The sequence below is a fragment of the Leptopilina heterotoma genome, unplaced genomic scaffold, assembly GCF_015476425.1.
Source record: "Leptopilina heterotoma isolate Lh14 unplaced genomic scaffold, ASM1547642v1 Lhet_100, whole genome shotgun sequence".
Taxonomy (NCBI): Eukaryota; Metazoa; Arthropoda; class Insecta; order Hymenoptera; family Figitidae; genus Leptopilina; species Leptopilina heterotoma.
The window spans coordinates 2907583-2925458 of NW_025110814.1; the positions used below are offsets into that span (position 1 = coordinate 2907583).

The window sequence follows — 17876 nt, forward strand, 5'->3', positions numbered from 1 at the left end:
CAAAAGTAATTGATAATAACTGAATTTTCTATTTAAATTTAAAAAAAGTTTTAAAGCTTCAAAATAATTCAAAAAGTTCTTTTTTAAAAAAAGTAGAAATTAAAAAAAATGTAATTAACTAATTTGAGAATATTAAAATATTTTATCTACAATAATTTTACTGTACAATAATTAATTTGACACTGAATTATTTTTCACTGAACTACATAAAAAAAGAATGAAATATACAAATTAATTAATTAACAAAAATCGAACAAGTTATTAAATTAGGATTTTATTTATAAATTAGAAATATAGGCTTTTTACACAATTTTTTAAATAAAGAAATTCTAGTTGTATATTTGTTAAATTTAATAAACATCCATCATTTACGATTAGAAATACAAAAATAGATTTTTTTTCTATTAGTAAAAAAAGTTTTTTTTAAGTTATAGAAAAAAAATAGAAGAGGAAAAAAAAGATTTTACATTGATACATAAATAATTAGAAGAATATTAACAAATTTTTAGTTACAATAAAATATATAAAAATATTTTTTCTATAAATTTTCTTTTACAAATAAAAAAGAATTTTTCAAATTCTCATATTTCAGGAATGTCACATCACTCGATTTAGAATTCATTTATTACTACATTTAATTAGTTTTCCATAGTGTCAAGAATTTCTGGAAAAAGAAGGAGAAACAAACGATTAAATTTTGTTAATTGAAAAAATTGAGTTAAAAAGAAAGAATTTTTAAATAAATTAAAAGAGAATTTTAATTTTTAACGACAAAACTAATAGTTTTTATTTAGAAGAAAAGGGAGAACTATTCTTTAAAAAAAATATAAATTAAATAACAATAAATTAATTAAATATTAATACTAAACTTTAAAGAATGAATATAAATTAAATATATGAAATACTGGAAGGAATTTTGAAAAGTTATCACAATTTTGTTTTTTGCTTATAAATGGAAAAACTGACGCACAAAATTAAGTCAAGAAATAGTACATAAATTATTAATCGTACTAGAATTTGTTTTTTGATTGTCAATACTTCGATTCCTCTCGTCCCAGAGTGTGAGACCATCACAAGCGCAAATTTGCTTTGTATTTTGAAATAATCCCGAGGATCTTGCAATTATTCCACAAACGAGTCTGAAAAATTGAAAAAAAACATTTATATTGTAAATTAATATTTTTCATTTTTTAAATTTTAATTCAAAATAATTTAAATTATAATTTAACAATTTTTTTTTCCTATTTTGAATTATAATTTGAAACAATTTTTTCCTATTAATATTATTATTTGTTTTAAATTATTTAAATCAAGTTTTTTCTCACTTTTTCCCACTATTTCCATCAATTTTTGACATTGGACTGTCGCCCTTTCCAAGATCGTCGGGTTTTTCCGTGATAACAAGAGAACGGCCAATTATTTCTGGGATTTTTAGTAAATTATCGAGAATTCGAAATCTCACGCGTCCAGAGTCATCGGCGACAATGTTTCCCAAATCACCCACGTGCTGTAAAAATAATAGTTATTAATTAAAAAAGAAATTGTGATAAAATTTTCGAATTTACTACAAAGTAATTTGACAAAAAAAAATTAATAATAATATTATTGAATAATATAAATATTAATAATTTAATTTATACAACTATTATTATGGAAATTTCAAACCTTTTTATTTTCAAATATCAATTTTTGAAAATAATTGAATTTTTTGAAGGAATTTTATTAAAGTCTTTAAAAATAATAAAATTCCAGCAACAAATTTTTATCGAAATTGTTTTCAAATAATTGAATTCTTTTAGAGAAATTTTTTTAAATAATGTAATTTCTACGAAGAATTTTATTTAAAATTCTTAAAAATAATTTAATTCATTCAAGAAACTTTTATTAAAATTTATGATAATTGAATTTCTGCGAAAAATTTTATTAAAATTTCTGAAATTAGTTATATTCTAATAAACAAATTTTATCTAATTTTTTTTTAAATAATTGAATTCTTTCGAAGAATGTTACTTAAAACTTTTAAAAATATTAATTCTTTCTGGAAATTTTATTGAAATTGTATTTTGAAAATAATTGAATTCTTGTCAGGAAATTTATTGTTTATAAAAATAATTGAATTCTCGCAGAGTATTTTATTCGAATATATTGAAAATAATTAGATTCTTGTGAAGAATTTTATTAAAATTTTCGAAAATAATTGAATTATTGTGAAGAATTTTATTAAAATTTTTGAAAATAATTGAATTATTGTGAAGAATTTTATTAAAATTTTCGAAAATAATTGAATTATTGTGAAGAATTTTATTAAAATTTTCGAAAATAATTGAATTCTTCAGGGTGTCCAGCTACCTTGAAAACCTTAAAAACCTTAAAAAGTATGTACTTGAATTTTTTTTGCTCCTTGAAAACCTTGAATTTTATGTACCTTGAAAAATTAAAATTCTTAAAAATGAGATTTATTTCCTTGATGTTTTAAGTTGAATTCTCTTCAATATTTCAATTATTTTTATAAATATAAAAATTCTTCGCCGAAATTCAATTATATTCAGAAACTTTAATAAAATTCATTGCAAAATACAATTATTTTCATAAATAACAATATTCACCACAAGAATTCAATTATTTTCAAAATGAATTAAATTTTTCGCAGAAATTCAATTATTTTCAAAAAATTTTAAAAATTGTGGTCAATAATTCAATTATCTTTATAAATAAATAACAATAATCTTCGACAAAGTTCAATTATTTTGAGGAATTTTAATAAAATTCATTGCAAAATTCAATTATTTTCGTTAATAATAGTATTCATCACAAGAATTCAAATCTTTTCAAAAATTTTAATAAAAATCATGGCAAAATTTCAATTATTTTTAAAAAATTTTCTTACTTCGATGGTTTTCAATATTCTACTATTTTCATAAAATTTCCCGAAAGAATTTAATTATTAAACAAAAGTTTTTAAAACAATCAACACAAACTTTCAATTATTTAAAAAAAAAATTTTTTACATTTAATTCAATTATTTAAAATAGAATTTGCATAATTTTTAAATTCTTCGCAGTAATTCAATTATTTTCAAAAATTTTTCTTAATACAATAATTTGTATATCAATTATTTTAATAGAAATTCTCAAAAGAATTCAATTATTTAAAAACAATTTTAATTGATGTTTCTTAAATCGATGTTCTTTATATTTCTAATATCTTATCAATAAATTGTATTTAAAGTTATTTATGAATAACTGTTGTATGTAGAAATTATAAAATTGTTTATAAGTACTCTCTAAATTTGAATTAGTAAAAATGTGACTTTTTGAATTAGTGACTGACTTTTTGCTTTTTAATTAGTAAATTTCACTAAACAAATTAGTAGAAATGATTATTTATTACTAAAATCTACTTATTCAAAAGCAAAAAGTCAGTCACTAAATCCAATTAGTAATCATTTTTACTAATTCAAATTTAGACAGTAAGTAAAAATTTATATAAAATCAATTAAAAAATTGAAGTACTGTTAGTATTAATTATTAATAATTTTATATATCGTTTTACACACTCTTTTCGAAGACTCATCGTCTGGTCCACCGTGCAGTGAATTATGTGGATTAAAATGATCGCCAACACTGGAAAGATAATACAATTTTTTTCATAAATATTTTAATATTAACTATAGCAACAATTCGCGCGTCTAACTTTTTACTTCATTTTTTAAATAAAATTAGCAATTTTAAAAATAATAGAATTTAAAAATTTTAAATTCAAATTTTTTTTGAAAACACTAAAATAATTCAATTTTTGAAAAATTGCAAATAATTTATTGTAAAAATTCAATTATTTTCAAAAGTAATAAAATACTTCTCATAAAATTTAATTATGTTTAAAATTAAAAAAAAAATTCTCGTAGAAATCCCAATTATCTTTGTAAATAACAAAAATTATCCCCAAAGTTCAATTATTTTTAAAAATGACAATAAAATTCTTGTCCTAATTTCAATTATTTTCAATATCTACTATTTTAATAAAATTTTCCGAGAAAAATTCAATTATTTAAAAAAAAATTTAATGAAATCGTACCTACACAAAAATTTAATTATTGTCAAAAATAATAAAAATTCCACAGGAATTCAATTTTTTATAAATTGCTTCGCAATAATTCAATTATTTTCATAAATTTTTAATTATTATAAATTATTATAAAACATGAAGAAATCGATCAGTCCGAGTCTTCGACTCGGAGCAATCAATATCTTCATGTTTTATAGCAAAATACTTTTATAAGTTGTTTAATTTCAAAAAGGTTTGAATTTGGAATTTTTTAATGTCTTAATTTCTGTGGAGAAATAATAATAATTAAATATTTATTTAAAAAAGAAATTATTTATGTTTTTGAATAATTTTACAATATTAAAGAAATTTATTTATTTATTTATTCAATTATAGACGGGACATGCCCTTTTGTACATAAGTACTCTTAGCCTAATATAATATTATTTATAAAAATTAAATCACTTAAAAACTAGGTTAGCTACTATTTATCAATTAATATAATTTTCCGCAATAAAGAAATTCGTAAAAATGTAACGGAACATTTTTTTTGAGTAAAATTGTTTTCTTTATTTTCTAAAAATTCAAAAATTTTTATTTTCAATGAAAATTTATAATTGACAAATAGAATTTATAAACATTTGTATCGTTTATTTTAAAAAAAACTTTAAATTTTATTAAAACAATTGTAATTAAAAAATTTAAATAATCTAAATCAGGGTGTCTACAACACCTGGAAAACCTGGAAATGTCAGGGAAATTAAAAATGTCAATTTACTATTTTAATAAAATTCTTCCAAAAGAATCTAATTACTTAAAAAAATTTAAATTATTTTCATAAAATAATAAACATTTCACAGGAATTATTTTCGTATAATATAATAAAATTCTTTTTAGGAATTCAATTATTTTCATAAATAATAAAAATGATCAAAGAATTTCAATTATTTTTAATACAATTTTAATCGAATTCTGCGAAAAATGTAATTATGCTTAAAAATGTTATGAAAATTCGTCATCAATTTAAAAATTTGTTAGTAAAATTCTTTATGAGAATTCAATTTCAAGAAACATTCAATAATTCAATAAATTATTTATTTTTGTATTTAAATAATTGAATTCTAATAAAAATTTATTTAAAAATTAATTTCAGTTACAATTTTAGATAATAATTGAATATTAAAAGAAATATAGCGTGAATATTTAGAAATAATTGAATTTTGAAATTAATTTTTTTTAAATATGTTAATTGAATTTTTTTTATATTATTTGAAGTTTTTATTTTCTAATATTTAATTGAAGAATTTATGAATAATTGAAATTTCGTAAAATTGATTTAAAGAAGAGTTTTAGTTAAAAATTGTAGAAAATATTTGAATAAAATATTTGACTCGGACTGGTTATATTTTTGTTCGTAAATGGTACGTAATTTTTCATTTTTGGTCCGTAAAGTACGTATTTTTAAATACTGTGTCACTGGTTCGAGCCCTGATAATTTTTTGAAAAATGTTCATTTTATATTCATAATTTATAACGGTGGTGACGTTAACAATGATATAGAAAAAAAAATTTCCTATTCAAACTTTTGTCTAAAACTTTTACAATGTTTCTTAAAACCTGGAAAAAAATTCTAGAAGGCCTGGGAAACCTGGAAATGTGAGGGAAATTTTTTTCAGATTAATTGTAGACACCCTGTAAATTATTCCCTTATGAAAATTGAAAATTTTCTACAAAAATATTAAGAAACGGGAATATGTAATGTTTTTTTTCCCAATATAAAAGAATAAGTTTGTGAACAATATTGTTATTGAGAAATAAAAATTATGCATAAAATGGGTATTTATTTACTATTTCTTAATCATGATTTTTTAACAAATTTTTTATTTTTTATAAATAAACAAGAGAAAAATTTGCATAATTTAAATCAGTCAAACGAAATTTGTTATAAAAAAAAGCATATAATAAACAAAAATGGGTAAATTTTTCATTTGTTAATCATCATTTTTTTTAAAATTTTCTAATTTCTAATATTATTTTATTACTAGCTGTCGTACCCGTCTTCGACGGGTTTTAGTTTCTACAAATACATTCAATAATGTGTCAACCAGTCTCGAAAAATGGAAAATAGTGGGGAATTTAATTTGACTGGAAAAATTAATAATTAGCTACCATTAATTATATCATTAGAAAAATATTACTATTTTAAATCAGTGATTGACTTTTTATCATCAAATAATTTATTTTTAATTAATTAAAATGCAAAGAACAATGTTTGTCAATTATTTGTAGAAATTTAATTATTGCATTGTAAGTTAATCCAAAATTTCCACCAGTTTTTAGAGTTATAGTAAAGTCAAATTCGAACTAATTGTATCATAATTGCTAAAATCTAAAATAAGACCTATAGGTATTATTTTATTAAATTTTATTGCAGACTGAATTCACAGTTTTTCCCGATTAAATTAAATTCCTGCATATTTCCCGTTTTTTCCAGTTGGGTAGAACCCCTGTTAAAAGTATTAGTGAAAACAAAAACCCGTTAAAGAATATTTTCATAAAATAAGTGAATTTTTTTCCATTTGTAGTTTTATTTATTGTTAATACTTATCAAGAAAATTTATATTTGATGAAAAAAGATACACCTGGAAAAATTTGGGCAAAGCTGGGAAAAACCGGATAGTTTGTTAAACAAAAATAATAATAGACACCCTGTTTAACTGTTGCCTTTACAATGCTCAAAACATCCCTAAAAGTTAAATCTAGAATTAAAATAACAAAAATTTTTACTATCTAAGTTTTTTCCCAGTAGCATAATGCAAGTATCGTATCACAGGTATTCTTGAATTCCTGCAGTATCAATTTTATCATAAAAAATCTCCATTTTTAATATTTTCGAAGTTTTTGCAATTGAAACATTTTTGATTAATTGTATAAACAAATAATTCTAAATTCCATTATTTTGACGACAAAAGTTTATCAGAGACCCCAAAAATACTACTGAATTAAGCTTGACAGTAATTGGTCTGTCAATTATAATTTTTCAATTTGTTGATATTAAAAACATTTTTATACTTCCATCTTATAGTTATAGGACAGTATTTTTTTAAAATTATGCTAAAATATGACTAAATAACATGTAATATTTAATTACAGAAAGTTTAAAAGATACATTAAAAAATATAAAATTTAGAAATTTTCAATTTTTTTAATTTTTTGAAAAAATTGAATACCTCCCGTTGTAATTAATATGTTTAAAATCTGTAAATTTATTGTTTATATATCTTACAAAAGTCATAACTGATTAATTTACAGCAATCTGTCAAAATTAAAAAAAAAAATTTCGAATTTTTTGGAAAATTCATAATTTTTTTTCATATTAATATTATTTTTTAATTTGATTTATTGTTATATATCTTTAAAATCATTTATATTATTAATAAATGGAAAAATTTATGCCAATCTGCAAAAATTAAAAAAATTTTTTTTTTGAATTTTTCGAAAAATTCATAACTTTTGTTCAGCTCAATATTGTTTCATCAAATAAAACTAATATTTTAAGTTAGACCAAGACCTAAAAGATTGACAAATTTTACTTCAATCGGTCAAGACGTTTTCAAGTTATACGCGAACAAAATTTTACGGACATACATATACATACATACATACATACATACAGACAGGAAATTTTCTATTACTACCATTTTTGGATTCTCCGTTGTTCAAATAAATAAATTATGCTTGAAAAAATTAATTTCGTGCAATGTACAGACAAAAGTCTGATTTTATTAATATAGATGAATCATGAAAAAATACCTGCATATTTTTGATTTGTCAAAACAAAATTTTTTTAAAGAAAAAAAAAACAAAAGAATACACAAAAACTAACTTCAGGTGTGGACAGAATGAAAGAATGAATTATAGGATTATTATAGTTAATTTTCAACAATTGCAATAAAAAAAAAAAAAAAAAAATGTCAATTATTGTAGATAAAGATGGGAAAAAATTGAGAAATTATTACCTATCACAACCTTGAGAAATGTCACCGCATTCGTGAATGTGTAATCCATGAGCACCAGGTGATAAGCCGTCGATTGTGCCATCAATTATGCAACCTTTATCAATTTGTGCGAATCTAATAACACCTTTCGCAATTTCGCCGTAACTGTAGCCGGAATTTCCGGCCAACATCGTAACAGCACTAAACGATTCAGAGCCTCAAAAAAAATATTTACATTTTTTCATATTTTTCGAAATTATAAAATAATTTTTTATTTTTTTAAATTCTTTTTTATTTACAAAAATTATATCTTATTCGTAGGTAATTATAAAATATAATATTTACCTCCATAACCTTTAAAAACCGCTTTTTTCCCAGTGCTCTCGATTTTTTCCTGAATTAAAGAATAGGGAAGATCTGTCTCAACAACAACAGTTCCTCGTTCCAAGGATATATCAACATTTTTAATTCCCTCGACATTTGTCAGTGTACTTTTCACTTTATTTACGCAATTTTGACAAGTCATTTGCACTGCGAATTCAATCTAGAAAAATCCAATGTTCGCACATTTAATTAATTTTGTTTCCAACAATTTTTATCGCCTGAGAGTTTGTAAAAAATTCTATTTTCAAAATTTCTTACCAAAATTGAAGACATTTTGTCAAAATTATGGATAAAATCGAATATCAAAATGTTTTTTCGCGGTTGCAAAATAACAACAACAACAAACAACTAGGTTAGAATATAAAACTGCTTTACCGACAGTGGAGGAATATCGTTGGTCGGTAAAGTCGGTCAGTTGTCACATAACCTAAAAATTCTGAAAGTCAAAGTAGAACTCGTAGAACTGGAGATCATCACAAAATGATTAATTTTGCTATAGTGTTTGACTTTACGGACTTTACATACTTGATATATTCAGGAAAAAGTGAAAATTGCGTCAATGTGTTGCTATTCACTGTTTTTCAAACGAGATAACAAAGTAACGAGTGCATGGACTGAATAAATACGAGATCATTATATTCCATATCTTCCTTCTTTTTTGCATAGTTATCTGTATAGTTTTTGAGACAGCTTGAAAGATAATTCTTTTTTCATTATTACAGAGGAAAAGTGAAGTGACAATGAGAAAAAAACAAAGTTGATTTTTATTGACAATAATTATGTGCGCGTTGTGAATGGTGTATACATATATTTATTATTAATTCATCAATATCTACAACAAAGGTTATGTTGGTGTTGGAAATATTTTTGAGAAAAAAAAAGTGGCTAACTTAAATAGAAGAAGATGAGTTGGTTACGAGGAAGTCCACTTGGGACAAATTTCGGTAAACAACGATCAAGAGATTCACCACCTAAGGATGCTGATCCAACGGCATGTTATGACAGCTTTAAAAAACATTGGCAGCAGAGCTACGAAATTATTTCCAGCACTCAGGTTAGTTTTGTTTTCGTTTATTTTTATAATTTTACCAAATATATGTACCTATTCAATTTTTCTTTTAAATTTCTTTCAAGGTTTTCAACTTTTTTTCTTGAATATTATTCCTTATCATACTGTGTTTGTAATTTCGTAACAGTAATTTATACGTATCTTATTCTATTAATATATTGTAATGATAATAGGCTTTTTTGTTTTTATTATTCGAGAAAAAGTTTTAATTTTTTGTCTCCTAGCGTTATTATAGTAAAAATAAAGTAAAAATTTCTAGAAATTTCAAATTAAAAAATACTTTATTCATTTTGGCGAAGTATTTAAGAGTTTACACTTTAGGTCACAAAAGAAAAACAAATTAACAATGATGATAATAGTAACAATAATGTATGATGCATTAAAGAAAACAATCTTTTTGTATGTATATATTTTTACTGTAGATTCTAACCTCAACATTTAAACATCGATTTAAACTATAATTCCTAATTTTGTAATAATTAACCTAATTTACTAATTTGAATAAACAGAAAGGAATTTCTTTTTAGTATTTTTCTTTTTCATATAATACATAGATAAGTATTTTTCTTTTTCCAATGAATAGAAAATAAATAATCATGAAAAGTATATTAATTATTTAATAACTATATTATAAATTATTTATATTATGTTTTTCTTTGTTTTGTTGATTAATTAACTAATTTGAATAAAGAGTGACAGATATGAATTAATTATTTTTAATTAATTAATAAAACGATAACTTTGTTGTAAAAAAATTCAATAACGTAAATATTTAACTTAATCTCAATTTATTGAAAATTGCTAAAATTGAAATAATTCATTCTTAGATAACGGTATACTCTTCGTTAAATAAAATAAAATAAGTTTATTAATTTAAATAAGGTAGTGGATTCTTTTTGTTAAGTCCACTATTATTCAGTGTCTCCGGATAGACGGTATTTATGAAGAATAAAATACAAAGGATAAAAAAATACACTCAGCAAAAAAAAAAAAACACATATATATGCAAGTATAGTAACATTAAGTTTATTCCATATTAATAAATTGTTTAATGAATATAACAGTACTTTTTCGATACAAAAGATTGATTTCTTAAAACTTCATGTATTTGAAGTTTATTTCATAATACAATTTGTTTCCTTCCCATTATTGAAATTTACTTTACATTAATTTTATTCCCAGATAATAAAACAACTTGTTTATTAATTAGTGTCTCTTTAATTAAAAGTGTATAATAATAGTGTATTTGTGTATTTATTTAATATATATGTGACTGTCCACGAGAAAACAAGGCTTAGCTCCCAAACGTGAATTTCACAGGGCGAGCGATTGAAGTACTACTATTGAAGTTAACTACGCTTGACATACCCATCTTTAAAACGATATATTGTCGAAAGTAATTGATATTTTTAACTTCTGACTTTTGCATTTGAAAAAGCAACATAAAATCTGTCGATTACCATAAAAAACTCAAATTGATTTTTTCGACCTAAGCCGTGTTTTATCGTGGACAGTCAACGATTGAAGTTAACTACGCTTGACATACCCATCTTTAAAACGATATATTGTCGAAAGTAATTGATATTTTTAACTTCTGACTTTTGCATTTGAAAAAGCAACATAAAATCTGTCGATTACCATAAAAAAATCAAAATTGATTTTTTGGACCTAAGCCTTGTTTTCTCGTGGACAGTCACATATAAGTATAATAGTAATAACTCGACTCACCAAGTTTATATTTATTTTAGTTTGATAATAAGAAAATGTTGAGTCAGGTGCTATATGATTCACACCTTTTATAGAGATAGAAACCCTTTTGTCTTGTACATTCCTTTTCCTTGATCATATGTTGAAATTATTCCTCAATGAATTATAATTTTTCACATAAAATTCCTTGATGATATTATGTCCTTTCGTTTAATTTTTTTAGAAGCCTTAACTCAAAACTTAAATTTCGGGGTCACCGAACTTAAATCCGAATTAAGTTTAATAAACACAAAATATATATATTTTAATCAATCAGAAAATTCTTCCTAACACTGTTTTATAATTCACTGCTTTAAATTTACTTTTGTTTTTAAATACAATAACAAAAATTATTATTAATTATAAAATTTATACTAAAATTATTTGAAAGTTGGACACTACTCAAAATAAGGAAAACTCCACTTTTGGAGTTTAATACAAAATTATCCAAAATCAATTTGACTGTCTCACAGGAGACGTCAATAAAAAACTGAGTCGATTTTCGTTCACAATTATTGATCACACCCTGAAATCATATAAAATATCAATACACTGAGAAAACTGGAGTATTGGACTAAACATCTGGAGGGACAAATCGTTCATATTTGAGAGTTAGCTATTGGATAACAATCTAAATGTTCAAATACACCATTGACAGATATTTGTGCCATTTCTCTTGGAGGGAAAATGAGTTTATAACAGAGGGACAAATTAACCATCTTGAGAAATCCCTTCCTTATCCGGCGCGAAATGAATAAATATGGCAACCTAACCCCTAAATTAAATACATAAAATGTCAGAAAAATAATTTCGCGCGCATCAGAACGTACACATTTTCTGCGCAACTTTTAACCCTCAGATATAATGGGAGAGAATATACAAGTAGATTTCCATTATCAATTCAAAATTTATTTTAGAAGGACTATTTAACTCTCTTCACAAGCAAAGGAAACATACACTTTTTGAACCTCTGAATTTGACTCTCCAGTTTTCTCAGTGTAGTGGGGAGGGCTGTTGCACACAGCTCATTGAACTTCGCCATTGTTGGGTAAGCTTTTAGCAAGCTTGCAAATTCCTGAGGTGGCATGATATGAGTTCAATGATCTTTTTCCTCACTATTCCATATGTTGGTGTGTGTTGTTTCTTAATAATTGTAACATACATTCAAAAGTCTTTTATTAAATTGATTATTTTGAAATAAAAGAACTTCAATTTGCAACATGTGTGTTGTCCAATAGCACTAAATAACAAATAACGATAATAATAATAATAATAGGGGAGCGCAGTCCTAAGTTGGCCGTGGGCCTAAGTTGGCCACCCTGCATTTTTCAGAGATGGTATACTGGTCGAATCTATAATTTTGTGGTATGATATATTGATAAACCATGATATAATTTATGGACCTAATTTTAATCTAAGATTCTTCTATGCATTGTGAGGACAATAATATTGTTTACGACCAAAAAAATTTAATTTTTCTTTTTTTTCGAGAGCAGCTACAAGAGATAAATAATTAAAAATTTCTAAATGAGTGTGTGCGCTAGTTCCTTTATTTAATGTTGTAATAAGAGGTTCTGTTGATTTTTTAAATTAAATTTTGTTTATTAGCGTAATAATTTGAAACTTGTAAAAATCTACAGTGGTCCTAAGTTGGCCACCTATTGTTTTTGTTTGTTTTTATTTATGTTTTACATCTTTTTTATGTTTTTCATCACAAGAAAGACCGTAAAAGTGTAACGTAGGAATTAAACAAAGACAAAAACAAAAAAAATGGTTTAAAACACATTAGAAAAGACATAGTACAAAAACGCCTATCTCCACAGCCATCCACCACTGCAAATAAATGAAATAAAATAATGCTTCATTTTCTAAACAAAAATAGTTAAATAATGCGTTTTTATTCTCCTAAATGTATCAAATTTGTAAAATTTCTGCGTAATTGAAAAGAATATGCATTTCTTCCTTATACACAAGCGAAAAAAAGTGGTGGCCAACTTAGGACCGCTATTTCTGAAATGTACAAAATGCAGCTTTTCACTATTTATTGTATTAAGACTACAAAAGCCATTCTAAAACGTTCTAAATACCACAAAATTATAGCAAAACGATCTCTGAACACTAATATATACTTGCCAAAGTGATTAAATTTCATTTTGTTACTATTTTCGAGCAATTTGCTTAGGCGGCCAACTTAGGACCACTCTCCCCTAATAATAATAATAATAATAATCATAATCATAATCATAATAATCATAATCATAATAACTAAATTTGGAAAACGAGAATAGAACGAAAAATATCAGGAAATTTAGAAAATGTTTATTGACAATTGGTATTAAAAAATAAATTTACATTCAATTTGTTAACAATTGAAATTTAATTTTTTAATATATTAAGTTCAGTTTAATTTAAAAAGAATTTAAACAATATATAATTAACCAAACTTCAAAAATAAAAATTTAATACAAAACTTCATTTTTTACGATTTATTTAAAATTTAAAATTTTTATCAACTAAAAACCCGTTTTTTAAAAGGAATAAATAAATAAATTGAATTTTTAAATATATTTTTTTTTAAAATTGGCATTTTCTCTCCTTGGAAAAATATTAGAATTGAAATTGCAATAAAATTGTTTTAAAAAAATGAAAACAATTTTTTCTTTCGCTGAGTAACTACGGAAGAAAACAACAATAATTTATAAAAAAGAAAATATCGTTTGAAAATGAAAGATTTAATTTAAAAATTCAAGAAAAAATTACTTTGTTGCCAAGTAACAGAAGTATACAAAGTGATAATAAAAAAATATGGTCAGAAAGTTTTTCCAATTACTAACTTTGTTTTTTGAATTTTTATTAAAAAAGAAATTTTAATCCCTTAAAATTTTTATAAAAAATTTTTTTAAAATAATTTCGCTGAGAACATTTTTTTAACAATTCAAAAATTGATTGCAAATACATTTTGTTTCTTTTAATTCAGGCAAAAAATTAAATTTAATAGTTAATTTAAAAAAATTGTTTATTGGAGAAAAAATTAATTTAGTTAAACAAGAAATTTTCGAAAAAAATTGTTCGTCCGACAAAAAATCAATTTAATTAAAAAATTTGTTAGAAAAAAAATTGTTTCTCTGAATTCAGGCAAAAATTAAAAAAAAATTTTTTTTTAATTCGAGCGAAAAATTTAAATAAATACACTACCGTCCACGAGTATCAGGACGATTACATTCGACTCTATGAAAAAACATGCCATCACTTTTTCAATTATATCTCGGAAATAAAAGGAGATACAAAAAAAACTTTAATACGGTTAGAAAGCTGATTAAATTCTGCGTAAAATAAGCCGTCTTTGAAGTCATTTCGTTAATTATTTTGTAAGTTGTAGAGTGAGAAAGAAATAAAAAAAATTGATCAAATTTTCTCATTTTTGTCTCTTGACTTCAACTTTTTCAAAAATCTAAAAAAATTTAGATAAAATTTTTCTAGAAACACAGAAGTCTTGGTTAGAATTTCAGCTTTAAAATAAGCCTTCGAAAATTAAAAAAAGGTTAATCCGTCTTCGATATGTATCATTAAAAATGTGAAGCCGTGTTTCGACCAATTGGTGCATTGAAATTCAACTGTGACGACTCGATTCTGGCTTCGCGCGGCAGCGAATGAGAGAGAAAACAGGAACGAATTCATGCGGGGGAACGATGAACTTTTGAGTTTCTTTATATTACTCGTGAAACACCATTATTTATTATTCCCCAGCATAAATTCGTCCCTGTTTTCTCTCTCATTCGCTGCCGCGCGAAGCCAGAATCGAGTCGACACAGGTGAATTTCAATGCACCAATCGGTCGAAACACGGCTTCACATTTTTAATGATATATCGAAGACGGATTAACCTTTTTTAATTTTCGAAGGATTATTTTAAAGTTGAAATTCTAACGAAGACTTCTGTGTTTCTAGAAAAATTTTATCTACATTTTTTTAGATTTTTGAAAAAGTTGAAGTCAAGAGACAAAAATGAGAAAATTTAATCAATTTTTTTTATTTCTTTCTCACTCTACAACTTACAAAATAATTAACGAAATGACTTTAAAGGCGGCTTATTTTACGCAGAATTTAATCAGCTTTCTAACCGTATTTAAGTTTTTTTTTGTATCTCCTTTAATTTCCGAGATATGATTGAAAAAGTGATGGCATGTTTTTTTATAGAGTCGAATGTAATCGTCCTGATACTTTTGGACGGTAGTGTAGTTAATTTTTCAAAAATAATTGTTTACTTGAGAAAAATAAATCTCTACCTATAGACATAATTTTAAAAAAGTATTTAATTGTATAAATTAAAAAATTATTTAGAACAAAATATTTCTCAAGTTTGGGCAAAAAGTGATTTAAAAAAAAATTAATTTTTTAAAGGAAATTATTTCTTGGACGAAAATGTAATTCAATTAAAAAATAAGTTTAGATAAAAAATATTGTTTTTCAAAATTCAAGCAAACAATTTAATTAAAGAATTAATTTTTATAAAAGTAGTTCCTCGTACAGAAAATTATTTTAAAAATTTTGTTTTTCTGATTTCGGGCAAAATATGTAATCGAAGAAATAATCTCTGGAAATAATTTTGAAAAAAATTATCCCTCAGACAAAAATTTATAATTTTAAAAAGAAACTGTTTCTAAAGGAAAAAATGTGAAATATCCTAAAAATAATTTGTTTTTTACCCTTAATTTTCGCTATTAATGAAAAACTAATTTTCCAAAATAACAAAACAATTAACGAAACGGAAAAACTGCAAAAATTCGATAACATTCTAAAAGCAATTAATTTCAATATTTATCAAATTATCCTAATTGTCGATGTTTAAATAGTGAAGAAAATGTATTTTCCCTTGTGAAGAATATTCAACAAAATTTACCAAATTTTCAATTGGATACCAAATTATTCGCTTCTCGAAAGTGCGTGATAGTAATGAGGAGAAATTTCTTCGTAAAATGTGGATGAAGGAATATTTTCTCGACGTCACTGTAATTCAGATGGTTGCCAATCAAATGAGAATTCATCAATTAAATCCGTTTTTGGCTATAAAAATGTTGCTTACAATCGGAAATCGATTTTATTTCCGGATAAATTGCAAAATATGAATCGTTATCCAATGAAAATTGGTTTATTTCAAATTCCACCGTTGGCATACGTGAAGAGGAATTCGACCCATCATCCAGTGGAAACTACAGGAAGAGATGCGTATTTAGGAGAATTATTTTCCGAAATGATGAAATTTCAACAAGTTTTTCCACCATCTCTGCAGGATAATTTTGGAAAGTTTTCAGCCAATATTGATCTATCAATTGCAACACGGTAAATTAGAGTACATTGGTGTTAGTACAGTGACAACTGGTCTTTATCCTTTTCGTGGAAAGAAAAAGCGTCACAACGTCCTCGAATTAACGAAATTCGAATTCGAACAATTTGTTGCATTAGTTCCAACATTAGAGGATTCATTCACATTTTCAATGGGCGTTGCTTTTTACTTTTTACCATTAATCGTTGGGATTATCCTAATAATTTGGATTTTCGAATATCATTCCAAACATCAACATTCAATTTTCAATATGACGACAATTCTTCAAATTCTATTCGGAATCTCAGTTGCGAATGAACCGCGAAAGTCACACAAGAGAATCATGTTTCTAACAATGGTTTTGGTCGCATTTTTCTTTTTGTCAGAAATTTTTGCCTTGCTGACAAGTGCAGGCCTCGAACTGAGTACATAAATTAAGGAAAAGTACGTAATTTTGAATTTGGTACCTAAAAGTACGTAATTTTGACAAAAGGTCCGTAAAGTACGTAATTTTGACCATTTCGACTAAAAATCAAAATATGTATACAGACTGTGAATAAACATTTAGTTATGCCTTCTCTATTTTTATTCACATTCACTTTCCGATCAATCCGCTGACGGTGATCATTTTCAGAAACAGTGATTGGTCGAAAACGAAAGTCATATTTTGTTAATAAAGGGTTCATACCACTATAGATGCCTCAAAATTTAGCTTTTTTGTAGAATTTTTTTACGATCCATGTAAATTTTATTGATCTAGGTCTTTTATAGTTTAACAAAGACACTTTTTAACTATATAGAAAACGTCGTTTTATTAAAAAAAATATTGTTTAATTATTTAAAATTTAACAATAGAATACACAACATGAAAAAATGTGAATTGAGTTACTGATAATGTAAAAATTTACTGATTCAGCTAGTAACTATGTAAGTACATAGCCTTTGTACGCGTTCAAATGTCACCTAAAATAATATATTTAAAGTGCTGAGATCTTTCTAAAATTTTACACAACATTTTTGAGATATTCTATACTTTCAAAATCCGTAAAAAAAATTTAATTTTTTAAGTTGACAAAGTGGTATGAACCCTTAAAGAATTTCAAAAACTTCTTAATTTACAGTTCTTAAGTAAAATTTTATCATAAGAACATATAAAATATTATTTTAATTTTAAGATTTTCTAAACTAATAAAAATATGTTGATTGAAATCCATGTAATTATTTAAACTATATCATTCTATTTTGCGATTTAAAGTCGGCACTTTAAATAAAAAATTACAAATTTTGGTACGTAAATTGGTCACTAATTTTTC

At 24.1% G+C, this 17876-nt stretch overlaps 2 protein-coding genes across 6 annotated transcripts in view; one reads left to right on the top strand and one right to left on the bottom strand.

Annotated features, from left to right (window-relative positions):
• Positions 1 to 550: 550 nt before the first annotated feature.
• LOC122498997 (copper chaperone for superoxide dismutase) lies at positions 551 to 8833 on the bottom strand. 2 transcript variants are annotated; one of them, XM_043607037.1, is made up of 7 exons: positions 8685 to 8833; positions 8388 to 8586; positions 8064 to 8259; positions 3557 to 3623; positions 1326 to 1507; positions 1012 to 1139; positions 551 to 664 (listed from the first exon to the last, which is right to left on the bottom strand). In XM_043607037.1, exons 1-7 carry the CDS (start codon positions 8697 to 8699, stop codon positions 639 to 641), a joined length of 813 nt encoding a protein of 270 aa, XP_043462972.1. In that variant the 5' UTR covers positions 8700 to 8833; the 3' UTR covers positions 551 to 638. The 2 variants fall into 2 exon arrangements, with proteins under 2 accessions (XP_043462972.1, XP_043462964.1); XM_043607029.1 differs by lacking the exon at positions 551 to 664 and having other exon boundaries at positions 878 to 1139.
• A 49-nt stretch (positions 8834 to 8882) lies between these two features.
• The window catches only part of LOC122498974 (FHIP family protein GK23746), a 38320-nt gene continuing 29326 nt past the window's right edge, over positions 8883 to 17876 (top strand). For 2 of the 4 annotated variants that reach the window (XM_043607000.1, XM_043607009.1), the window contains exon 1: positions 8884 to 9480. In XM_043607000.1, the coding sequence (XP_043462935.1) occupies positions 9331 to 9480 (150 nt within the window). In that variant the 5' untranslated portion in view covers positions 8884 to 9330. Of the gene's footprint in view, positions 9481 to 17876 lie in introns of all 4 variants that reach the window. The other 2 variants (XM_043606993.1, XM_043607020.1) reach the window with 2 other exon arrangements.

Excerpts from the sequence above, each read along its gene's own strand:
- LOC122498997 (XM_043607029.1), bottom strand. Across the intron at positions 1,508-3,556 it reads ACGATGAGTCTTCGAAAAGA|CACGTGGGTGATTTGGGAAA; the intron begins GTGTGTAAAACG and ends TTATTTTTACAG. Across the intron at positions 1,140-1,325 it reads GATGGAAATAGTGGGAAAAA|ACTCGTTTGTGGAATAATTG; the intron begins GTGAGAAAAAAC and ends TCAATTTTTCAG.